Source organism: Schistocerca cancellata, chromosome 5, assembly GCF_023864275.1.
Source record: "Schistocerca cancellata isolate TAMUIC-IGC-003103 chromosome 5, iqSchCanc2.1, whole genome shotgun sequence".
In the NCBI taxonomy this organism is placed as follows: Eukaryota; Metazoa; Arthropoda; class Insecta; order Orthoptera; family Acrididae; genus Schistocerca; species Schistocerca cancellata.
In genome coordinates this window covers 28311327-28338639 of record NC_064630.1, presented here as the reverse complement: position 1 = coordinate 28338639, position 27313 = coordinate 28311327, and the positions used below count along the sequence as shown (strand labels likewise).

The 27313-nt window shown below is 37.8% G+C and overlaps 1 protein-coding gene across 3 annotated transcripts in view; it reads left to right on the top strand.

Moving 5' to 3' along the window:
- LOC126187828 (catenin alpha) overlaps positions 1-12847 on the top strand; it is a 145905-nt gene extending 133058 nt beyond the window's left edge. For all 3 annotated transcript variants that reach the window (XM_049929128.1, XM_049929127.1, XM_049929129.1), the window contains 2 exons: positions 1089-1205; positions 12020-12847. In XM_049929128.1, the coding sequence (XP_049785085.1) occupies positions 1089-1205; positions 12020-12184 (282 nt within the window). In that variant the 3' untranslated portion in view covers positions 12185-12847. The remainder of the gene's footprint in view (positions 1-1088; positions 1206-12019) is intronic.
- Positions 12848-27313: the final 14466 nt, after the last annotated feature.

Here is a 27313-nt window from a genome sequence, read left to right as displayed (position 1 = left end):
GTGACCAACCGACACTGGCCGTTCAAAACAAAAACAGTTGACAGACGACTACGCGAATTTACACTATTCAGGTACTAAAACGCGATGCTACAACTCTCAAATACTATAATACGCCCGAAATTTATGAATTAAACAATGCAAGTACCAAAAACACGCAAAGAAATTAAGAATTAAACTATGTAACAAATGAGTGAGCTAGGAGTATACGACTTGCTGCTGCAGCTGCTTATCCAACGGCGGCAGGGAGCACACTCTACTAACTAACCCTAACAAAATTTTGACCCATTACACAATCTGGTCACATCAAGATTTCTCATTAGGAGGACTTGAACACCAACCTTTGACCTCAGTTAATGAAAAGGCACTCCGAACAATTCCAAAGAGTGGATGTGATGTGATTCATTCAATGTGCATATTATTATCGACAGACAGATATTCTACAATATCTCTTTCTATTTGTGACATAATTTTTCCATTTATCAATCCTACAAATTCATTACACAGTGCCAAAATTGCCCTTTCTCACAACTATTCTTTATTTCCCATATTTGCTTGCAGTTCAGGGTAAACTTTGCTCACCAGCTCTTTTACAATGATCGGTTAAGCATAGCTTGTAGTGCTTTCCCCCTTCCCCCCCTCCCTTCCCCAAAATGCTCCAATAGTTGACAATGCAGCATGCATAGCGTTGCTGCCAAGCGGTGCGTGCAGAGGGACATGGGCAGGAGCACTCATCTATGCCCTGTGATATTCATGTTGCCATGTGTTATGTAGTGTGTACATTATACAACAAGTTTAATAATTTTTTAACATGGTTTGTGTTCACTGATATAATAAAAGAAAATAGATCTTGTATTCTGTACTTCATCCTCTTAGGAATCAACATTTTTTTCTCCTCAGCCTTCAAGCTATCTCCATACTAGATTTCATCAAAGTCTGTTCAGAAGTTTAATTGTGAAGATGTAGTAGATGGAGTTACTTTCGCCTTTATAATATTAGTGTGGATGTCTGTGTGTGTAAGTGGGATGGATGAATTATCATTGCTTCTGTGCAAATTTTCCATAAAAATGATGTTTCTTGTTTTTCTTCAGCTGGACAGCGCTACATCACTTATCCAAGCAGCAAAGAACTTGATGAATGCTGTAGTCCTCACCGTTAAAGCTTCATATGTCGCATCGACAAAATATCCAAGACAGGGCACTGTTGCGGTAAGTTACAATAATTTTATCATCCAGTTATGTGTTACCACAAATAATGGAGACAAACTAGCACTTTGGAGTTACCATGTTGCCTTCTAAATATGTTTAGTACAAATAAATACCCAAAAGAATTATTTTATAGCATTCATTGTAGAAAGTAACTATAATGGGCTTTATATAGAATTATATGTATTTTTTATATTCTCATTGTACCAGGTTATGCTATTCTTCAAATTGTGCACTTCATACTTCCTTTTAAATACAAGATCCTGGTGAAAAACTGAATGCCAGATAAAAACAGATTATGTTTGTTATTATCCAAAAACCCACCTATTTTTTGATGCAGTCCACTTCTAAATAAATTCACTTTGTGTGATAATATGTTTCAGGTGAGTAGGTTCCATTTCTGAAAGAGAAGTCTGTATAATATGTGCACACACTTGCCTTCATTGCATTCAATACATGTTCCAGACACAAATTTCTGTGCTTGAAATCCTCAGTTTCCCCATCCCCAACACACCTTTCCTGTAGATGAATTATTTTCTTCTTTTTTTGGTGTGGCATTCCTCTGCTCTCATATTTGTTTCATTCAGTTGTCCAGAAGTCATACATAGTTATCGCCAAGTACTCACTGATGGGTGACCAGTAAGAAGAACCCTGTGTGCATCCAAGAAAACATTGTCTTCCACACTTAAAAATTGTCTTCCACACTTTCGACAGATGAAAGCAAAAGTCTTTTTTATGTTGGGCGACTAGGTTCCACTCACTGATGGTTGTTTTGTTCCTGGCCTGAAATGATGGGGCACACATCTCACCCACTGCAACAAGTCAACACACAAAATCAGTTGGAGGTCTTTTCATAATAACCCAAACATGGTTGAAAAATTTGTTATTGCATTTGATTTTGGCCAGCATTCAACAAATGTCGCATCCATTTTGGATAAAGCTTTCTCTTAGTCAATACTTCTTCTAAAATATTCCATACTGAGGTTCTCTGACATGTTTTAGACTTACAGCATCCTTATCGAAGACTGAATTATGGCTCTGGGAATTATATCCGTATAAAAATAATATGGTTGTTAATTTAATGACAAGAGAATAAAATTTCATGTTCATTTGACAGCACAAAAAGTGGTGGCACATTGTCAGTCTAGCACAGCATTTATGTGAATGAAATGGAACATACCATTTTTTTCTAGATTACTTTGAGTACACACAGAAGAAGACTTATACTTGGAATATTATGCAAAAATCTTTTTGTCTGTATTTTAAATTAGTTCCAAGAAGTGTAAAAGCTTTTTTGCAAATAAAATATGCTATTATTAGATATAGATACAGTCACTGTAGCTGAATGGTCAACCTTGAGGCTTTCTACATAAAGGGGCAGAAGTTTAATTCCATGTTAAGTTGCAAAAGTTTTTCTTCCTTGCCAAAAGAGACATGTACTGTTTGGAAACTTTCCTTCATGCCATTGATGTATAGTTCGACATCTACAAATAATTGTCATAATATTTGTTTATTTATATTTTATGATCTTGATTGGATCAGTTTTGGTCAATTTTAAACAATCTGTTTTTCATTTTCCTTTTGGCCCAGTAGTTCTTCATTTTCTCAGACCTCAACTTCCATCTTTATATGAGATCACCCTCCCAATTGTTCGTTTATTTATCAGCGTGTATACGACCCAGGACAACTGGGAGATCCGGGAAAAACCCGGGAATTTTTTCATCTGGGAGAAAATCGGGAAAAACCCGGAAATTTTTTAGAATTCCGGGAATTTTTCATTGTTTTTGTTTTCAGTTAAATTTTTGTAATTTTGACTGGTAAGAACAGATACTGTAACAAAGGATATTACTGTATCCCGCTACTGCAGAGTAATACTGCAGCAATAAAACATGAACGAGAGAAAAAACGAAAATAAAACTTAAACTGCAAAGGAAATGTGTCATATATAACAACAAAACACAGTGGCTCATATAAGCGTCTGCCAGCAGCAAAATATGTCAAAGTATTTAGGAAGACTATGCAATGCTTCATAGCAGCAAATTGCCCCCTGATGAGCGTGACATTACAACTGTTTACATTATATTCGTTTTAACAGTTACGAGTGGGATCATGGGTATGCGCAGTTGAGCAGTAGCTTCTCACGCTTCTGGCTACAGGAATGTGGCTGTTGGCTGTGTAGGCAGTCACAGTAAGCAGCTAGCAACTAGATGCTACTGGGAAAAATTTTACTGGAGTGCCCAAGGTGCCAGATTCATGCATGCGCAGCAGGTCCTGATCTGGAGGGGGGGGGGGGGGGGGGGGGGGCAAATTCATATTCTTGAGGGGAAAAAACCTTGTTTCACAAAGCGCCTAGCATCTAGTGCACATTAGTCTATTGATTATTAATATGACTTTGAAACGCATCCCTGTCAGTTTTTGAACATTTTTTAACACATTCTAAGTTGATTTCTGAATGAATCGTAAGTTGATTTGTGAATCCGTGCATAGTGTACATGATGTCTCTGTCAGGGGAATCCTCGTCACATGTAGAAACAAACTTTCCCACAGGCAAAAGGGGCTATACGAGCTGAGCGTAGTAAGGCTGAATGGATGAATGCCAACCACTGTTTGATTGTGTGGTTGATTGGTTTAGCGAATGATGAGCATTGTTATAATTACTAGCGAAATCCATAGATTCAGACTACCGGAGTGGAAATAAATGAATAACAGGTAAGAAAGATTATGTATTAAAATGGCTCTGAGCACTATGGGACTTAGCATCTGAGGTCATCAGTCCCCTAGAACTTAGAACTACTTAAACCTAACTAACCTAAGAACATCACACACATCCATGCCCGAGGCAGGATTTGAACCTGTGACTGTAGCGGTCACGCGGTTCCAGACTGAAGCGCCTAAAACCGCTCGGCCACTGCGGCCGGCGATTACGTATTACCTTCTCGGCGTATCCAAGAAAGTGAAATTTTGACAGAACATTTTTGGTCAGATCGCTATAATAGTAAGGGCCTGTTGTACAGTCCCCAGGTAGCAGCCGCTGTAAGTTCTATTCTGGAAGTAGCACAGAAAACGCATTGTATGAACATGTAACAACTCCTAACTGGAGAACAACCGAGGGATAACTAAACTGGTGATTCTGGCAGAGTTAGTGAAATTAACCAGCAAATAAGCTTTGACATTGACAGGAATAGTTACAGAATTAGTGATAACAAGACTCTTTGTTAGAACGAGGAAGGAAAGAAACGGAGACATCACACAAATTGTGGAACAATATGACAATTCCAAGTTTGCATAAAAATTATGTACTACTACTTTTCGATCTCATGCTTGAAAAACTGGAGCGTATGAATGAAGTGTGAAACTATTTCCTAAATTAAAGCTTTTTGCTTATAGTAGGCCTAATAGGCATTTGATATTGGTACTTTGTGAATTATATTCTGTCGTTAAAAAAGACCATTTGTGCCAAAACAGTCTCATTTATTTGGTGTGTGTTAACAATTGTTGCAGTATTAGAAAGGCCTATTTTGTTTTTATCTAGCAGAGAGTGACAGGATAGATGTAATCAGATCGAGAAACCACACCAGTCTTGGGTCCTATTTGTATTAACAGCTTTTTTAGTATTAGACGACATTTCGATTTTTCATGTAGCAAAACATCTGACAAACTTTGATGAGGTAACAGATTCTTTTACAGAAAGGAAAGCGCGCCATGTAAAGCTGTAGCAAGATTAGAGAGAGAGAAATTCTAGGAGCTAAGGATTGAAGAAATGTGTATTGTCTTGCTTGTCTCATGTCTTTACTGGTTTTATGTATCCTATATTTAATTTTATGTCACACAAAGCAGCAAGTTGTAAGCTGATAGGGAATAAAGAGTGCAAATATTCTGAAGAGATCATTTTTTTTTAATAAGAAAAAAGAAAAAAAATGAAAAAGAGGAGCAGGATGTCAAACCGGCCAACTGTAAGCAGGAGAGGCACCACAGGACATTTTAATTTCCCCTGTCCTGAATATGGTTTGATGGCATCCATTACAAAATATACATTTTTCAATTCCACAGAGCAAAATACAGTGACGACGTGCGATAGGAGAATGCTGTATGAAGAGGTGTGGCACCACACTTTGGCACACTTACGACCAAATAACACGTCTTACATTTCCTCGAACACATATATTTTATGCATTAGACGTCTTCAGAAAGATGTGCACTACAAAATTAATATATTTTTGAAAATTCGATTTTATTTCTCTAGTTTTTGACGTCCTATCTCAAATGCTCGAGGCTGTGGCGGGGTATTGCCCCGGATCGGAAATATTGTAGATACGGGGCTGATGGGCGGAGCAGTCAGAGTTATAGTGGGGAACTGGGTAGTCTCCACGTGACCCATGTTTACATTTTAGTGATTTTGCTGTTTCCTCTTCGTTTACTGCTCTCGAAACAGATTTCTGTGGCCAGGGGCTATCAAGCGAATTAAAATACATTCGCATAATTACGGAAGGCTAAAATGTGTTGTTAGTTGCAGATTTGATTTTATTTCCACTTTTCTGACAGTCAAGCATTAATTGCCTTGCAGAACAATGACATTTTTGTCTGTTTTCTAAAGAAATTTTCCTTTATTAATCTTTTACGCTGAGATAAACAACATATTTGAAACGAAGTGTTTAATTCTACACACTGTTCGCTGCACACACATTTTCAACTTCCAGCACGTATGGTATTATGCCATAATAAAAAACCAAACATGAGATATCATAGTACTGATACTCCAAGAAAATTTACATCCCGAAAACTACATTGAAAAGCTTAATATCAGGTCGTGGCCTACTTCACTGGGAATCTGGACATACAAATGTGCACTTTAAATATGCACTTTAAATGTGTACATTTTAGTATGGGTCACGAAATTCTGATGCTCTTGGAGTATCCTCTGATGTCTTGTTTCTTTTATGACATAATGTAAGATCTTTTAATGTTTCACACATACGAACACACGGGCTCCCTATGACATCGTAGCTGCGCAAGCGCGGTGACGCCTGGCATCTGGCACTCTCTGGCAACTGCAGAAACGAACCTATTTCTAATAGGTTGCGGGAAGATATTCCTAATCGTGGCTTCAAAAGCGTTGCTATCAAAGTAAATTTCCTTTTATGCAAGTTGAACTATTTGCGAGAATGTACGATGAATTTCTTAAATCACAGAGCGTTTGACTCTCATTTAAAAATCAACTCTTTGATGACGAGCCATTTAGATGAATTTCTAGCCCAGAAGATCAGACATTTATGTCGTTATTAAAAATTTTACTGACACATTTGTGTGATATATCTTACGTTGTGTTAAGCGCATAAAAGAACAACATTATATGTGAAAGCTTAGCTTCTCTTGCAGCGTATTAATCTTATAGGCCATTATTATATGTGAAAGCTCTTTGTGTTTCGTATAGCAACACTATGTATATTAATTTAAACCTTTAGCTTTTTCTGTTTGTGTTTTCACGCTACTTAACAGTGATGTTGCTAGTGGCTGACTAAATCACATGTCCTCAGCTCTGAATACCCGCTATCATTGGCTTGTGAGATCACGTGACATGAGCTGTGCCTGGCTTACAAAAGTGCATGGCAGTCTCGATTTCAATGCTTCGGAAAGTAACATGCAGTGTTTGGTGGAATTCGAATTTATACTTCCGTAATACGAAAATATGCAGCGTACATGCTGCTGCTCATCAAAGATCTTTCCAAAATGTGTTTTTTTCCCTGTGTTTCGTTTTCTAAGGCGCCGGGAAATTCTACGCCCGTGTATAAAATCATTACCATTCAAAGAACTGATATTGCGTGTGTTGCGATATAGTCGATTTGATTAAGCTTGATCCTGTTATTCTGCACTGGTAAATGTTTGGGTCACAGCAAATTCTTTAAGTCTTTGCTGTCATCTACATGGCTACCTAAGTAGCCTATTTATGTTTTATTCCTCTGTTTGACAGTAGAACTTTTTTCCCCCAAAGGACTTTCCCATATTTAATTTTTGAAGTAAGTTGTGATTTACAACTACGAATGTTAACCGAAGAAGTTGCCTCAAGATGGTATCTGGGTGTTGTCCATCATCCTCCTCCTTTATGTGGGATTGGTGCTGGCATCAGCAACGACAGAGCTACTCAATCCACCTAGTAGCTAATACAGATAGAGTTATTGCTAACAACAACAAAAACAACAATAATAATAATAATAAATCATTGGAAACAGTAAATGATATAGTATGTAAAATTCAACAAAACCATGTCAGAATCCTGTTACGCGGCTTCAACTTAAAGGTAAACAAATAAAGAAAAAAAGTACAGAAAAACAACTGAAGAATTCCCAGCACGTAAATGGACCAACCAAAACAGACATAGGTTAGTTTAACTGTGCAGAATATTCGATGATAAAATCATGTCAACACACTTTAAATAGAAACCAGCAAAACAGATGATGTGGAGATCACCGAACTCATTCATAACTGAATTCCAAATTGACCCTGATGAGAATAGTACTGCATTTAAAACCTGAGAGGTTCACAAAGAGAGAGAGAGAGAGAGAGAGAGAGAGAGAGAGGAATCAAATCTCCAAATTTGACACTAGCAGGACCCAACTATCTTTCATGGAAGAATTAGAGAAAAACAGTCAAACAGCTGTTGAAAGCAAATTGATCAAAGTGGCGCAAATATTAATTCCTCTGCAGAAAGGGGAACAGAACCCTTGATAGAATAAGGAATGTGAACATTGTATCTAATCGTGACAGGGTGCATACAACAATTGGAACAAGGAGAAGACAGAGGACAACTACAAAACATTCCTGACAGCGAGAAAAGAGACAGCCAAATTAATTATGAAATTGAGAAAGACTTCCATAGAAATAAGATATGAACTCGAATCGTGTATTTTTAAAACAGAATCACTCTGTAATTTGGTGATTGTGAGTTTGCTACTGCTTCAGATACTACATTTATAACTGCTCAAACTGACATTAAACGAGTATCAGTGTGTCAGTGTACATTCTATAGGATTCTGAAAAAAATTATTTTTATAAGACAGCCAGTCAGTGACGCATGCTCTTTTAAAAATGAGGTGGCCTCAGTTGCGACTCATGCCTCTTTGTAAATAAAGCTTAGATAACATTATCAGTACTGTTCGGGGGGGAAAAAAAAAACAGTAGTGTTTACCAATTACTTGTAATACAATTTCAAGAGTACACCACAAGAATACGCCAAACGTTGTCTATCATGAGACAACTGCTCAACCCAGAATAAGAATCAGACTCTCCGCAGATTTCTGTTGTACCTAACCAATCCTGGGAAATTTAGTGAGACTGAAGTTTCTTACCTTGTGGTAGGGATTTTTGCATTATAAAAAGGAGACTAAGGAAAAAAGACAGATTGTTTACTGTACATGACATCACCGAGGTGATTCTTCATTAGGTATTACTGACTCTGAAATACTAGACTTTGAATCGACTGTACCTATATGAAGACCAAAATTTCTGAAGAAACTGTATATACATAAACAATCTAAGGGAAAGGATGAGCAGCAATCTGTGATTCTTTGCTGATGACTGTAGAAGGATATACGATTACTCGGACAGAATGTCCATTTGGTGTGGTGAATAACAGCTTGCTCTAAATGTAGAGAAGTGTAAGTTAACGTAGATGAGTGTGTAAAACAATCCCATAATGTTCGAATGCAGTATTGTGGTGTGCTGATTGACACAGTCACATCAATTAAGTATCTATGTTTAATGTTGCAAAACTATATGAAATAGAATGAGCATGTAAGGGTGGTAGTAGGGAAGGGGAATGGTCGACTTTGGTGTATTAGGAGAGTTTTAGGAAAGTGTAGCTCATCTACAGAGCAATTCGCATATAGGATGCTTGTGTGCGACCCATTCCTGAGTACTGCTCAAATATTTGGGATCTCCACCATGTCGGATTAAAGGCAGACATTAAAGCAATTTCAAAGCATGCTGCTAGATTTGTTACCAGTTGTTTCAATCAACGACCAAGTGTTACAGAAATGCTATGTGAACCCCATTGGGAATCCCTTGAGGGAAGATGATGATCTTTTCATAAAAACTGCAGAGAGAGTTTAGAGAACAGGCATTTGCAGCTGATTACTACTGCTGGCAATGTCCATTTTGATTAATGACCTCAAAGACAAGATAAGAGAAATTAAGGCTCATGTGGAGGCAGTACCCTCCGCCATACACCATGTGGTGGCTTATGGAGTGTAAATGTAGATATATTGGAAGACAAAGGAAGGTTTCATTCTCTATCAGCACTTTTTCGCATTCTGTTTTTGTTAAGACAAGAAAGGGTTGTATACAGCTTCCACAACAATCATTGGGATAATTAGTCAAACTTATTATCTGGGGATCTAATGCAATATGTTGATTGTGACATAAAAACCAGCTTATCCACAAGGAAAGATTCCAATGAAGTCTGATACAATAAGGTATTTTATTTATTTATTTATCGTATGGCAACAACAGCAAATATTGACAAGTACATAAAGTTTAATTTTACATCTACATCTAGTTAAGTATTTACATATACTTAAGTTTTACTTTTTGACACAAATTTTATACAGATTTTTAAATTGTAAAAATCACTAACTTAATATTACTGACTACTTTGACTGATAAAATTGCAAGTTTTAAAAAAAAGGTAGATACATTTAATCATAGTTCAATATCTAATGATTGAAGTCAACTAATAGCAGAGGGAGTAGCATTAATAAAGTCACTATATGGTACAGAATACTTCCTCTGAGGACAGTCTCTAACAATGTGTTGAACAGTTTGTTCATGGGCCCCACAATCACAGGCTGTAGATTCTCGGAGTCCCCACTTGTGCATCATAGCGTTGCACCTGGCGTGGCCAGTTCTTATTTTGTTCAGCCTTGTCCACTCGCTTCTCTGCAGAGAAGGACTTGCATCACTGCTTTAGTGTTGTGAAATGTAGAATTGTACATGCTATATTTTTCCCAGTCAAGATAATGTTAATGTAATTTAAAAAAAAGAGTGTGCAGTTTCAGTATCTTTCACACATTTTTAAAGGCATCAATTTTCAGATTTTAATGATTCATTACATTACCAAAATATAACATTAGAAATTCAGTCTCCTGTCTGACAATCACATCTGCATCTTATAATGTAACAATGGCACGAAAGAAGCGTTTTTAAAGTTATTGCACAAATTAAATAGCTTTTCTCAATTTCTCACTAATCCGTATTCGTTTTAAAAACACACACTTCCAAATTCTGTAAGGACTTTAAAACTCATGACATCAACCACAAAGTATCTGCTTCAAGAAAGAAAATGGGCAATTGGTTCTCAACAATCCCTTCAAGGAACTTGCAATATCTTTTAAAGAACTACTTAACTGCCCAGCTCCAACATAAAAATTTCCACAACAAAAACCTGAGAACACTTATCCAAATTTGTTACTGCCAGGTTAAGAAGAAATTTTCAGACAGATCAAAAGACTCAGAAACAGTAAAGCATGAGAGGAAGATAAAATAGAAGCAGAAATCCTCAAGTCAGCAGCCTCAGACACCATAAAAGAAATTACCAAAATCTTGCAAGACATTTGGCAAACAGAAGATTGGAAAAAGTGTTAATTCATTCATTTCACAAGAAGGAAGACAGAACAAATGTGATTAACTACAGGGGAATCTCACTAACAATGGTTGTGTACAAAATTAAACCCCAGTGTCTTCTTGATTGATCACAGAAACAATATTAACCAAAAATGAGAGACCAGGATGTTTGCGCACAGAACAACTCTTGAACCTAAAGCTAATCCTGAGATATCAGAGAATTTGTTGTAGGAATGTAGTCTGCACACTTGTTGATTTCAAAAAAGCCTATGACTCAGTTGACCACAAATAACTCCTCCAGATATTAAAAGAACAGGAGTTAGATCGGAAACACTTGCAGTTATAAAACAGACACTGACAGACACAAAGACGCAACTCCAAGGTTTAGTTAATGGGAGAACTGTTCAAAATCAAAATGGGAGAAAGAATTTTCGGCTATGTCCATGAGAAAGTGATACAAGACTGGCACAGACAGAAATCAGTCATCAAAATTGACCAAGCAGTCACTTTAACAGACACAAGTAACCTGCAGTTTGCCTGGCATTTGGAGATAATTTAGCAGTCTTAACTCGCAACATTTCATCAGTACAAGATCAAATTGAACTTTTGATAGAAACTGCAGAAAAGTTAATTCATGGAGATGAAATATGGCAAAATAAAGTGAGTTCCACAGTTAAAATGCCTTGATGAAACCGCCCAGGAAAATGAAAGTGAAACATAAGCAAATGGAATCAGACACCGAAACATGGAAATGGAAACTGCATACCAACTTCCCCAAAGCACTAACTTTGAACATAAGAACAGACTGTTGCAGCATTGTTCTCTTTCAAATGCACTAAATGAATTATCAGTAGGCTGTGCGGTTTTTAATTGGGCTTCTCCTGCAGTGTGCTACAGTACTGTTGTGCAGGGATTTTGATGCGTACTAGGGCTGCAGTCAGTTATCTGGAAAGAAACAAAAAGATAATTTTTAACTTTATTTTTTTGAGATGAACTTTGAAGTTTTAGTAGCTGGTTCACTTTTAATGTAGATCTTATTCCTGCAACTTGTATCTTTTGCAACTAAAAAATCTTAATTAAGTTCAAAAATTGTAAGAAAATTTGCTTTCAGTTGGAGCTATTCTACTCTTTATAATCATTTAATTATGGAGTTACTCCCAGTCTCAATGTTGCACACTTACACATGTATTTTTTTTTTCCAGTCCCCAATAGTAGTGTGGAAGATGAAAGCACCTGAGAAGAAACCTTTAGTACGCCCAGAGAAACCAGAAGAAGTTAGAGCAAAGGTTCGAAAAGGTTCTCAAAAGAAAGTACAGAATCCAATTAAGGCTCTTAGTGAATTCCAGAGTCCTACGGAGTCTATATAAGATTATACAAAAATATATGGAACCACTAAAACCTAAGTATTTTTTTACAGTTCTAGCTTAGACCATCTTGCTACAAATGAGAGCTCAAAGCATGCATTATTCCTTATTTGTGAAGTATTTTGCCACAAGTAAATCACAGAAGCTATAATCTTCATAGTGTGGCCACTGTAATGGTTCAGATAGCAGATTCATGTTTTTGTATTTACAACAGTAATCCAGTATTTATCTGAAATTGATTACAGCAAAAAACTGCATTTTGAATGGTTCAACAATCTTGAACTGATTTTCTGGTAGGAATGTGTTGAAACTGCTTTTTTCCCGTTGCAGAATAGAACTCTGTATAATGCAATTTTTTATGTTTTTAGCCAACTGTTTCAAATAGTGTTTGTTTTGAGCTCTTGCCATGAAGGATATGATGGTGGGGAAAAATCCGCATTAGAACTGTAAATCTATCATGTGGTTCCTATTTACCATTTCGAGAATTATTTGTGATAGATAGCAGAAGTATTTTCAGTGTATATAGACAGTAAATGTTAAATTCAGTGTATGTAAGTATTAATTTTATGTGTATGTAGATTAATATTCTGTACATGACTTTCTGCAGCTGCATTTTTATTTATTTTAGTCAGTCATGTGAGCAACTCTTAGTGTAGTGTTTTTTTCTTTTTTCTTTCTTTTTTTTTTTTCTTTTTTCTTTCCTTTTTTTTTTTTAAATACCATCTTCCTTAAACATAGTCTGTCAGTTGTATTACTTTGCTCATGTTTTATCCTTCATACTTTTGCAAAAAAAAAAAACACATTTGATAAGTATTTTAAATCATCATTTCCCTTACGATGTAGTGTCATTATTAAAATGGTTAGTGCAATAGATAATTCTTTATTTTGGTCTTCTCAGCAAGATCTATATTTACAGAATCAGCTAGTGATCATTCCTGTTAGAAGCATAGTAGAGTATACTATGCAGAAATGGTATGTACTGTAGGAAATTGAAAGACACTGTGTGTTTTCATGTTTGGTAGAGGGAGAGTGAATGAGCTGTGTTTCATAAGATTGGACATATGTTTCATAAAAGAGGAAACTGTGAAAGAATACAATGATGTTTATAGTTGTGTGATGTATTTATTTATGTAACCTATAAAATTATTCAACTCTTTCAAATGAATTTAAGAAAATTATATTTTATTATTGTGGTTCTCTCCAGATTGGAATTTATGTTTGTAGAAAGAACTGCCATTATACAATTTCTGATTCAGAGAATGCTAGCAGTTCTTTTTAGTGACATGGGGAAATATAACTTACCAAAAATGGAATAGAATTTTAAATCATTGTTAACGTTGTCATGCCATAATGGGAAGCAGATACTGAAAATTATTTTCTGTATTTATAAACTTTTCTTTTAAAGAAATATTAAGAATAATATTAAATTGTGCTCACCATACTATGAAAAGTTGTGGCATGTCTGATTTTAATTTTGTAAAGTTCTAAATTTATTTAAATGTTGTTATAAAAATAAGCATATGACTATTTTAGATTAGTGACTTTAGAATGAATATTTTTGTTTATAAAGTATAACCTCCAGTCCAGTATTTTAACCAGTTGTAAAATGAATAAGCTGAGAAAAGGTGTTGGAAAATAAAGATGTGATAATGTAAAGAGATTAACTCCTTCCTGAAAACCCTTCCACTGTTTTGAAGGATAACTGCAGTGAAATGTTTTCCACTTGATAAATATTTTGTGAATCCACACTTACGCTTGTAAAATAAGAATCTACAGATACAACAATCGTAAAAGCTTTAAAGAGAAATTTTAGTGTAAGTGTACAAGTGATTCATCCATACGTAATTTCTGCTTTTGGTTCAAGCAACACATTACTCATATAAGGATAATAGACTGTTTTCAAGTGCTGGCTGGGTGTAGTAGTGAAATGTTAAGGGGAGCTGGAACAATCCATTTCCTCCATGTTAATTTTAGCAAATGGAAGGAACATTTTTTCTAAAACCATTAAACATATTGCTCTGAAATTTGGACTACATGTTCAGTGAATATTTCTCTACAAAGTTATAATGCCATGTTAAGAAATATTTATTGGTTTTTGTTTTACAATTTTTTTAAACACATGCTAATTTTTTCTCTAAAATTTTGCACTTTTTCTTCTATAACTCTTGAATTATACATTTTTTTACAATTTGTTATAAAAATGAAGGAAAAGAAGTAAACAATATTGTGTATAAATTTCAGTGATATACTGTTAGCAGTTTTTGAGAAAATGTTCCTCAAAGATGAAAATTTTAAAGTAATGGGAAACGGCTTCCCAAGTTTTTTTAATACAGTCCTGCCCCATATGATGGATTATCAGCATCCTCTTCTTTTTCCATTGTTCCAGTGTTTCCTTTTCACTGGTCTTTTCTTCCCTTTTGCTGCATGTTGTAGACTTTTCTCTCTTCTTCCTGCACCTCTTAGTCTTCCTTCAGCAATTAAGCACACTGTGGAAATGGTGTTGTGTTCTGGTTGGAAACCTAAACATTTCAGCACATCACATTTGATAATGTTTCCTTCATTGTATGTTGCCACTGCATCATACACTCCAAACTGCAATGTTTTTATCTGTACAAACACTCTTTTGGGAATCCTAATCCAAATTAAATTATTTACACTTTCATTTGGATTTTGTGTTTTCCCATGTAAACACTTTTCCAATAAACTTGGCTGTGATAAATCTCTGAATATGGGCTTAATTACATCAATAATAGCATTTGGCAAACTGTTTTTATGGGCATATTCCTTTCCTGGTTGGTACTTACACTGTGAGTCATCACCTGTGGGGCACAGTGCATGTTGTGGGTGCTCATTTGTTGGTGCAGTATGAAAAAATAATGCCCATACTGCTCTCCTCATATGCTCAACGCTTCTTGTATTTTGCCTAATTGCACACCCATAATACCTCTTCCATCTGTCAACTGCTTCATCTGTCAATCTTTCTCTTCCTCCAAGGGTCTTACCATCACTAAGCTTCTGGGACCCTAATGTCTGCTTTAGTTTGCACAAGCGAGCCCCCCATGCGCTTCTGCACATGTCCAATGCACTCCTGTTTTTTAATGTGAATTTCATTGCCTTAAAGTTTGAGTTCCTCTAAAGCTTTAAATCCCGTAGAATCACCATCTCCTAGATAGTTAGTGTATCGTACATTATACCTTTCCTGTGATCTGGAAAAAATTGCTGTCACTCCCTCTACTTCCATCACTCCACTCGTGCTGTGAAAATGTGCTTCACAACTTCCACTGTGTTCGTCCTTGGTATTGCCCTTACATGTACAATGTTTTGAGAGAATAGCAACATCAATTACTTTGCAACTGTCTCCACTGGTAGCTGTCGCAACTCCATTTAGAGATTTATGACCTCTACGTTGCTATGATCCATCTAAAGCAACAGTTAAATCTCTACAATTCCCTTTATCTGTCACAGATTCTTCAACTGCTTTCTTCATTGTTGCTTGAGCAATATCTTCAGCAGAAAATCCCACCAAATCATTATAAAATCCATACTTGGTTGGTGGTTTTGGCAAGTTCATAATTCCACATAACATTGTCCCTGCAGCACTGCCCTTACCGATGCAACGCAAGCCATACACTATCCTAACAGTTATATCATACACCTTCTTTCCACTATTACCACTACGAGGAATACTGTTAGAATTATAAAACGAAACTTCTGCAGCACATTTGTTACACTTCAATAACATTTTACATGCCAAACCAATGTGTGAAGTTACTTTCAATTACAGTCCTCTTTCTGTGCAAACTTGGCATAATACATTATGTTTCAAAATATTAGAGAACAAGGAAATGTTGAAACTTCCTAGTAGAGTGGAAATCTCATTAAGGAAATGTTAATTATTTCATTCACATCATTACTGTCATTTCCATAGTTTTCAAATTTCTCTTTGCTTGTAACCTCCCCCTAACTTATCGACCTTAATGACAGTGAAAAATTAAACCGCGTGTACCTAATGGAAGCTTGGGCAACGCAATCGTCACCGAAGTTAATCTGTCGGTAAAGAGGGAGGAAAGGGTTACATCTAAATGAAAGGAAAAATGCTAATGAAACTAGTGGAAATTAATTTTGAAAAAGGGGTAAAGTTAATAAAGAAAGTAAATGTGCGGCCATTACGTTAACAATCAACTAGCGATAATTAGATATTTGAGATTTGGGGGAAATTACGGTCGCCAGTCCTAAGGACAATTACTATAGTAACTGAAAAAGAAAGGTTATTACACATATAATTAGCACTAGAAGTGTGGCAACTGAAGGTTGACACGTGTAGTGTGAAAACTGAAAGTTTGTCAGAAGTAATAAATTTCGCTACACTCTGACTTAATTTAGCAAAAGAATTAATAAAATAGGAAAATCAAAAGTTAATTTAGTGACTGAAGTTAATAGTGAGCTTTCTTTCTGACGCACATCGAAATTCAGTAAAATACGGTTAGTCTTGGACTACCTCAACAATCATTTCAAAAGCTACTTGAATCTACGCAATATAGAAATAAGAGATTTAACTTTGAAATTGAATTAAACGATTCTGAACAATTAACAATAGTAAAATTTAGTACGTACCAAGCTGAGCTGCAGTCACAGGTAAGCCAAAATACGGTAACAAAACTCACACTCTTAATTTGTGCTTGTGTAATCTAAATATTGTAGGCAGCTATGAATACCTTAACTGAACTTTGAAATTAAAGCAGTGAAATCGAATGATGCAGGCGTTTGAATTTCAACGACACTCGGGCTCATTTCAGAAAAGGAAGGGACGCTGCTTGGTAATGCAATTGGGACAATGAGCAACAAACGTTCATGCTAAGTTGCTGTAATTTTGTGATGCAACAATTTTAAAAGTTTGATAAGCTGAGGTCTGCCATACAGTTCTAAAACTTTACGTGCTTCCAGTCATCCTTGTTGGTTGATTGAAGGTTTGAAGCCGTCGATCGAGGAGGTAGCGACAGTCACTCATTGTCGGCCGTCGCTGTTGCAGAAGCTGGATGTTGGCGCGCCTTCTTCTCGACACGGTCACCAGACGAAACGGGCTCTTGATGTGCGCCAGCTAATGCTTCCCGACCGCGACACCATGTCAGAAACTATCATCGCAAGTCGAGCGCAATTACACGCTGCCAAACCCCGAAAGCGCGGCAACTCGCGGGAGCTTCACACAACACACCTGCTCCACTCAACCACCCCCGCCAGACTCCCTCTGCCCGCGCTCCACGCGACAGAGTTAACACTACCAAAGATCCTAAACACTCTGGTTCTCCACACGACCTATCGGCGTATTCGTTCGATAGCATAGTTTTCCCTAGACAAGACCCAAACGTTCCACGTGGGAAAAATATATTTAAAAAGAAAGATGATGAGACTTACCAAACAAAAGCGCTGGCAGGTCGATAGACACACAGACAAACACAAACATACACACAAAATCTAGCTTTCGCAACCAATGGTTGCCTCGTCAGGAAAGAGGGAAGGAGAGGGAAAGACAAAAGGATTTGGGTTTTAAGGGAGAGGGTAAGGAGTCATTCCAATCCCGGGAGCGGAAAGACTCACCTTAGGGGGAAAAAAGGAGGGAAAAAAGGACAGGTATACACTTGCGCACACACACACATATCCATCCTCATATACACAGACACAAGCAGACATTTGTAAAGGCAAAGAGTTTGGGCAGAGATGTCAGTCGGGGCGGATGTACAAAGGCGAAGATGATGTTGAAAGACAGGTGAGGTACGAGCGGCGGCAAATTGAAATTAGAAATTAGCGGAGATTGAGGCCTGGCGGATAGCGAGAAGAGAGGATATGCTGAAGGGCAAGTTCCCATCTCCGGAGTTCTGACAGGTTGGTGTTAGTGGGAAGTATCCAGATAACCCGGACGGTGTAAGACTGTGCCAAGATGTGCTGGCCGTGCACCAAGGCATGTTTAGCCACAGGGTGATCCTCATTACCAACAAACACTGTCTGCCTGTGTCCATTCATGCGAATGGACAGTTTGTTGCTGGTCATTCCCACATAGAACGCTTCACAGTGTAGGCAGGTCAGTTGGTAAATCACGTGGGTGCTTTCACACGTGGCTCTGCCTTTGATCGTGTACACCTTCCGGGTTACAGGACTGGAGTAGGTGGTGGTGGGAGGGTGCATGGGACAGGTTTTACACCGGGGGCGGTTACAGGGGTAGGAGCCAGAGGGTAGGGAAGGTGGTCTGGGGATTTCATAGGGATGAACTAAAAGGTTGCGAAGGTTAGGTGGACGGCGGAAAGACACTCTTGGTGGAGTGGGGAGGATTTCATGAAGGATGGATCTCATTTCAGGGCAGGATTTGAGGAAGTCGTATCCCTGCTGGAGAGCCACATTCAGAATCTGATCCAGTCCCGGAAAGTATCCTGTCACAAGTGGGGCACTTTGGGGTTCTTCTGTGGAAGGTTCCGGGTTTGAGGAGATGAGGAAGTGGCTCTGGTTATTTGCTTGTGTACCAGGTCGGGAGGGTCGCTTAGAGGAAGGGTGTTTCCGTTTTCTTCTATATACTTTGGTTTTTGTCCACATATTTTCACAAAATTTTATTACCTTATTCCCTTAAAAATTCTATGCTACACGTTTGTGACAGCTAATTGTTTTCCCTGTTTGCGAAAAGAACAGGTCATGCCCTCCCCTCTTTTCAGTTTTCTTAGAGAATAAAAGTACACTGAATTTTTTAAATAAAATAATAATGAAAAATGACAACATATCTGAATGCTGAATAACAAAAGTGCAAACACCCCTCTACGCCAGCATCAGTAGTACCCTGGATACTTTTAGGAGGCTGTCAACAAAACAGTTCCTGTAGTAGTCTCGAAAGTGTTGTCCATGTTAAACATGAAAATTAAACTGACATAAAGTGTACTACATACTTCAATATGAAAATGAATAACATTTCAGTGTAACCGCACATGTGAAGGGCAGGTTGTCAAGTGATTGCCATGCCACTAGTCGCCAGGCACTACAATTGTTTACCCTGAGCATAGTCTTGAAGCAACATGGAATGATGTAACCCTGTGTGTCATTTGGGCCAGAGCCATTGCTGCTGATACACACAATTCTTAAATTTTGGTTATTTGCTGTTCTTCTTGGTGTTGCAATTCACTTCAGTGCCATGTATGAGGGGAGTTCAAAAGAAAAGCTAAGAAACAATGCCGAGAGTATAATTGAAGTCTGTATTCAAAGTAATCCCCAGAGGTCTGAGCACAACTGTTCCACTGTTTCAAGAGCTGAAAGATTCCCTCTTCCCAGAATTCCTTTGGCCGTGGCAGGAGCCAGTCCTCCACTATGTTCTTCAGTTCATTGTCCGAGTTGAAATGATTCCCTTCGAGATTTTTTTTAGTGGTCCAAACACATGGAAGTTGCAGGGCAACATGTCTGGGGTCTGGGGTGTAGGGCTGATGCTCTCACTTGAATTTGGCCATTACACTTTGTGTGACATGGAGTAATATCAACGAACATTATTGCAAAGCAGAATCACGCCCTCCATGACCAGCCCAGGCCATTTGCTCTTGAAGGACTTGCATATGTTATGGGATATCTCACAGTATGCATCACTGTAAATAGTTTTTCCGTGCTCGAGGAATTTGGTGAGTATCGTACCTCGCCTGTACGAAAAGATGATGAGTCTCACCATCCATGGTGAGGGCACAACTTTGAATTTTTTACGGACATGCTAGACACTACTTCACATCCCTAGATGTGTCTGTACATTACCACAAAGCAGCATACGCAAAGTTCAACCAGTTTGATGTTACAATGTTTCATATCTTTTCAGCTGAACTTTCCTTATAATCACTCACAAAGGGAATAGGAAGAACTTACTATTTACAGCTGAAATAAGTTTCATACATTCCTCTTCAGGTGGAATTGTACCTAATTGCTTTGTATACAAATTTGGTGTTTGGTACTAAGCAAGCAAACACTATAGGCCTGTTATACAACATGCAAATGCAGCTCTATTGTTGGGACTACTTAGGGGACGAAGCCCATTTGATGAATCAGACAAAGTATGCTTGCATCTTTATAGGCAGCTGTTGTAGGTAACAAATAAATCACCAGCTCAGTAAGCGGAATCACTCAGGCTATGCAAAAGGGCATGATGCACTGCATACATTTTAGATGGTAGTATAAACTTCTAATATCAACCAACATCTACACACACACACACACACACACACACACACACACACACTCTCTCCACAAGCCACCGTACTGCGTGTGGTGGAGGGTACTTCTGGTACCACTATATTCCTCACTATGGTTCCTGTTCCATTAAAAAGTGGTTGGAGAGATGATAGATAGTAAAGCTCAATATGGCATCTAATTTCCTCGTAATGATCATTTCATGAGACTTATGTGGAATGAAACAACAGTTACATAGACTGTTTTTCAGTAATTTTCCATCCCTGAACTCCCTCCTCCCTCATGTGACCAGTAAATGAGGCGTACGGGGACATGAAACACAAGGACTCTGGAGTATTTCAATAATCTGTCACTCAAAGATCCTCCATGAAAATGAAAATCCTCTGATTCTAGAAAATTGGTCAAATGTGTAGGAGCCTTACCAAACAGAGTTAACAGTGAATACTGACAAGGGACTTCTCTTGGCTTGAACAAGAATTTATGTTTTGATTCGTACATATTTGTGTCAGTATAGTCATACATATACAGCAAAAAATAATGCTTGGGATGTTTTAAATATTGTGGGATCCAAGTTAAGAAGATGTTATAGTTTTGCAATGTTTTTGGTGGATCTGATTATTCAGAAACATGAATATTCATTTGAATGCTCAACTGAAATAACACTGAATGGGGTACTGGATGAAGAAAATGATTTTATAGACAATAATGTGATTAATAGTGTTTGAAAACAGTGCTCCTCAAAAAGATGCTAACAGTTCTAGTGAGCATGAACCTTCACCAGGAAAGAAATCCAATATTGTCAGCATTTAAACAAAATTTTTGGAATATTTTCTTGAATGTACTTATGATTATTACTATACACCTCCACATAAAGCTGTGACTTTTAACTAATTACAGTATTGAAGAGACATCCATCAATTAAAAAGCACATGAAACATCAAAGTAATATTTGATTACGTGGAGAAAAAAAAAAAAACATACTAACCATTCATTTAGAGGAAACAAACCATCCAAAGAACTGAAGATAAAACAACACTTTCTATCCCCATTTGACCCAGCAGGGAATGAAGGGAAATGTGTATGTTTTTTGGGCAGTGCAAAATGCAAAAGAAATTAGCCAAGCAAAGTTGAAATGTTCTCCATCTTTCATAGCATGCCTCAAGAAACAATACTGAAACTACTGTAAACAGACACTGCATTCATGACAGTTGGAGATGCACAGGAAGATCAAGTGAACCAAAAAACTGCAAGTTTCCAGAGCAACAATGCATTTGGAACACTGATTAAAATGGATTCAATCATGAACTAACATATGGTGCAACACTATCTAAAAAGGAGAAAAATCAACAGTTGCCATGGTCCAGTCTGACAATTGTAAAATATGTGTTGGTCTTTCAGTGAGTGGACACCAGAGGAAAAAAAGTGTATTTGTCTTCAGGAAAAACTTTCAGCCTGAAAGTTACAAAGGCTACTGAAGACCATACATTTGGAGGCTAGCACAAGTGGGAAAATGTCAAAAGACCACTTAAAATCCTTTTTCGTGAATGTTGTTAATGATAATGTCACAAATAACTGTAAGTGTATACTACTTTGTAACTATTCAAGTGCTCGCAAGGACCCAACAATAGTAAATGATTCATTTACGGGTGTTGTTGTTGTTGTGGTGTTCAGTCCAGAGACTGGTTTGATGCAGCTCTCCATGCTACTCTATTCTGTGCAAGCTTCTTCATCTCCCAGTACCTACTGCAACCTACATCCTTCTGAATCTGCTTAGTGTATTCATCTCTTCGTCTCCCTCTACCATTTTTACTCTTCACGCTGCCCTCCAATGCTAAATTTGTGATCCCTTGATGCCTCAGAACATATCCTACCAACCGGTGTCTTCTTCTTGTCAAGTTGTGCCACAAACTCCTCTTCTCCCCAATCCTATTCAGTACCTCCTCATTAGTTATATGATCTACCCATCTAATCTTCAGAATTCTTCTGTAGCACCACATTTCGAAAGCTTCTATTCTCTTCTTGTCCAAACTAGTTATCGTCCATGTTTCACTTCCATACATGGCTACACTCCATACAAATACTTTCAGAAATGACTTCCTGACACTTAAATCTATACTCAATGTTAACAAATTTCTCTTCTTCAGAAATGCTTTCCTTGCCATTGCCAGTCTACATTTTATATCCTCTCTACTTCGACCATCATCAGTTATTTTGCTCCCCAAATAGCAAACCTCCTTTACTACTTTAAGTGTCTCATTTCCTAATCTAATTCCCTCAGCATCACCCGACTTAATTCGACTACATTCCATTATCCTCGTTTTGCTTTTGTTGATGTTCATCTCATATCATCCTTTCAAGACACTATCCAGTCTATTCACCTGCTCTTCAAAGTCCTTCGCTGTCTCTGACAGAATTACAATGTCATCGGCAAACCTCAAAGTTTTTATTTCTTCTCCATGGATTTTAATACCTACTCCGAATCTTTCTTTTGTTTCCTTTACTGCTTGCTCAATATACAGATTGAATAACATCGGGGAGAGGCTACAACCCTGTCTCACTCCCTTCCCAACCACTGCTTCCCTTTCATACCCCTCTACTCTTACAACTGCCATCTGGTTTCTGTATTTTACCCCTGCCACCTTTAGAATTTGAAAGAGAGTATTCCAATTAACATTGTCAAAAGCTTTCTCTAAGTCTACAAATGCTAGAAACGTAGGTTTGCGTTTCCTTAATCTTTCTTCTAAAATAAGTCATAAGGTCAGTATTGCCTCACGTGTTCCAACATTTCTACGGAATCCAAACTGATCTTCCCCGAGGTCAGCTTCTAAAATTCTTTCCATTCTTCTGTAAAGAATTTGCATTAGTATTTTGCAGCTGTGACTTATTAAACTCATAGTTCGGTAATTTTCACATCTGTCAACACCTGCTTTCTTTGAGATTGGAATTAAAATATTCTTCTTGAAGTCTGAGGGTATTTCGCCTGTCTCATACATCTTGCTCACCGGATGGTAGAGTTTTGTCAGGACTGGCTCTCCCAAGGCCGTCAGTTGTCTACTCCCGGGGCCTTGTTTTGACTCAGGTCTTTTCAGTGCTCTGTCAAACTCTTCATGCAGTATCGTATCTCCCATTTCATCTTCATCTACATCCTCTTTCATTTCCATAATATTGTCCTCAAGTACATCGCCCTTGTATAGACCTTCTATATACTCCTTCCACCTTTCTGCTTCCCCTTCTTTGAAAACTGGGTCTCCATCTGAGCTCTTGATATTCATACAAGGGGCTCTTTTTTCTCCAAAGGTCTCTTTAATTTTCCTGTAGGCAGTATCTATTTTACCCCTAGTGAGATAAGCCTCTAGATCCTTACATTTGTCCTCTAGCCATCCCTGCTTATCCATTTTGCACTTCCTGTCGATCTCATTTTTGAGACGTTTGTATTCTTTTTTGCCTGCTTCATTTACTGCATTTTTATATTTTCTCATTTCATCAATTAAATTCAATATCTCTTCTGTTACCCAAGGATTTCTATTAACCCTCGTCTTTTTACCTATTTGATCCTCTGCTGCCTAAACTACTTCATCCCTCAGAGCTACTCATTCTTCTTCTACTGTATTTCTTTCCCCCATTTCTGTCAATTGTTCCCTTATGGTCTCCCTGAAACTCTGTACAACCTCTGGTTCTTTCAGTTTATCCAGGTCCCATCTCCTTAAATTCCCACCTTTTTGCAGTTTCTTTAGTTTTAATCTACAGTTCATAACCAATAGATTGTGGTCAGAGTCCACATCTGCCCCTGGAAATGTCTTACAATTTAAAACCTGGTTCCCGAATCTCTGTCTTACCATTATATAATCTATCTGAGACCTTCCAGTATCTCTGGGCTTCTTTCATGTATACAACCTTCTTTTATGATTCTTGAAACAAGTGTTAGCCATGATAAAGTTATGCTCTGTGCAAAATTCTACCAGGCGGCTTCTTCTTTCATTCCTTACTCCCATTCCATATTCACCTACTACGTTTCCTTTTCTTCCTTTTCCTACTATTGAATTCCAGTCACCCATGACTATTAAATTTTGGTCTCCCTTCACTATCTGAATAATTTCTTTTATCTCATCGTACATTTCATCAATTTCTTCGTCATCTGCGGAGCTAGTTGGCATATAAACTTGTACTACTGTGGTAGGCGTGGGCTTTGTATCTATCTTGGCCACAATAACGTGTTCACTATGCTGTTTGTAGTAGCTTACCCACATTCCTATTTTTTTATTCATTATTAAACCTACTTCTGCATTACCCATATTTGATTTTGTATTTATAACCCTGTATTCACCTGACCAGAAGTCTTGTTCCTCCTGCCGCCAAACTTCACTAATTCCCACTATATCTAACTTTAACCTATCCATTCCCCTCTATATACGAGGGTAATTCAATAATTAAAGAGACAAATTGGTCTGGAGAAAAAAGTGTTTATTTTTATAAAACAATACTTTTTCTACTTTTCAACATAATCCCCTTAAATATGTATGCACTTGTTCCAATGGGTTACAAGCTTTCTTATTCCGGCTGTAAAGAACTCTTTATCTTTGAACAAATTTCCTACAAACTTTTTCATGTCCTTGTTGTCCTGGAACCTCTTCCCACATAATGAATGCCTCCTTCAGTGCACGAAACGAATGGAAATCACTAGGTGCTAAATCAGGACTGTAAGGGTGATGAGGCAGTACTTCCCAGCCCATTTTGTTGATGGTTTCATGGTTAGTTGAGCAATACAAGGATGTTCGTTGTCTCGCTGGAGAATCACACCTCTCCTCTGAGTTCCACAACATCTGTCTCTCATGGCTGCTTTCACCTTGTTTAAAAGCAATCCGAGTAGTATTGGCTGTTCATTGTATGTCGCTCTTTGAGGTGATCATAAAAAAACTGGACCTTCAGCATCCCAAAACACATCAACATGACTTTTCCTGCTGATGTCTTACCATTATGTAATCTATCTGATACCTTCTAGTATCTGCAGGATTCTTCCATGTATACAACCATCTTTTATGATTCTTGAACCAAGTGTTAGCTATGATTAAGTTATGCTCTGTGCAAAATTCTACCAGACGGCTTCCTCTTTCATTTCTTACCCCCAATCCATATTCACCTACTACGTTTCCTTCTCTCCCTTTTCCTACTCTCGAATTCCAGTCACCCATGGCTATTAAATTTTTGTCTCCATTCACTACATGAATAATTTCTTTTATCTCATCATACATTTCATCATCATCTGCAGAGCTAGTTGGCATATAAACTTGTACTACTGTAGTAGGCATGGGCTTCGTGTCTATCTTGGCCACAATAATGCATTCACTATGCTGTTTGTAGTAGCTTACCCACAGTCCTATTTTTTATTCATTATTAAACCTACTCCTGCATTACCCCTATTTGATTTTGTATTTATAACTTCACTAATTCCCACTATATCTAACTTTAACCTATCCATTTCTCTTTTTAAATTTTCTAACTTACCTGCTCAATTAAGGGATCTGACATTCCACACTCCGATCCGTAGAACGTCAGTTTTCTTTCTCCTGATAACGATGTCCTCTTGAGTAGTCCCCACCCGGAGTTCCGAATGGGGGACTATTTTACCTCCGGAATATTTTACCCAAGAGGACGTCATCATCATTTAACCATACAGTAAAGCTGCATGCCCCTGGGAAAAATTACAGCTGTTGTTTCCCCTTGCTTTCAGCCATTCCTAGTACCAGCACAGCAAGGCCGTTTTGGTTATTGTTACAAGGCCAGATCAGTCAATCATCCAGACTGTTGCCCCTGCAACTACTGAAAAGGCTGCTGCCCCTCTTCAGGAACCACACGTTTGTCTGGCCTCTCAACAGATACCCCTTCGTTGTGGTTGCCCTAGGGTACGGTCATCTGTGTCGCTGAGGCATGCAAGCCTCCCCATCAACAGCAAGGTCCATGGTCCAAAAAAAAAAAAAAAAAAAAAAAAAAAAAAAAAAAAAAAAAATAATTTAGAGAAAAATGAATTTTAAGTTTTGACTACATATAAATGCAATATTATGCAATGTATGTTCAATCTGCTATTCCGGATCCATAAACTAGACCTTCCTCTTCCTCATAGAGGGTGTTCTGCTTGATCTGGGCCATCCTGCGCTGCTCAAGAGCCACTCGTACTGCCGGTGACAAGCAGTTTTCAGCTGCTTTAATCCGGTGATCGTCCGAATGCTTGGCGAACTGCGTCGAATCGAGTCCCAGGGTGACGTCCGTCGTTGTCATGGTCTTCAGAATTGCTGAATACCCTTTGTTGAAGCTGCTCACTGCCAGGAAAGTCGCAATCTCCACAGTCTTCGCACCAGAATGCAAATGCTAGGGGGCTAGCTTCTAAACACACGCATTTAAACTTTAATTTGAATTTTGTGTGTTGCCTCATAAGCACCGGTACAATAACTCTTCCTCCGAAAGAAAAAAACTGCTGCGTGAAAGAGGCCGATTTCAGGCAGGTGCATTTTTTTTTTCAACCGCAAGTAACAAGCATTTCTGTTCCATATTCAGAAAAATCGTTTCAAGGGTGGATTCTAAACACTTTTATGGGTCCAAAAATGCAATTTTAAAAAAAGTCGATTTTTTGAACCAAAAGATAGTAAACCTCCCCTTAAAAGTATCCACACACACCTGTGTAATATGGTATTTCCCAGTAGATGTCACAACATACAGCCCTTTCAGTATAGAACGAGGCGGTGAGTATTGTGTTCTCAGTAGGGAAGCAATAACAGCAGACTGGGTCGGGCAGGAGAGCTCACTGACTTTAAAAGTCGATTTAGTCAAAGGTAAAGACACTGAATGCATGATCACAGCCTTTGGATGTATATTTCTTCTGGCAGTATAAAATGTATGCCAGAAGGATAACAGACTCCATAAGGACACTCTGCACTAACT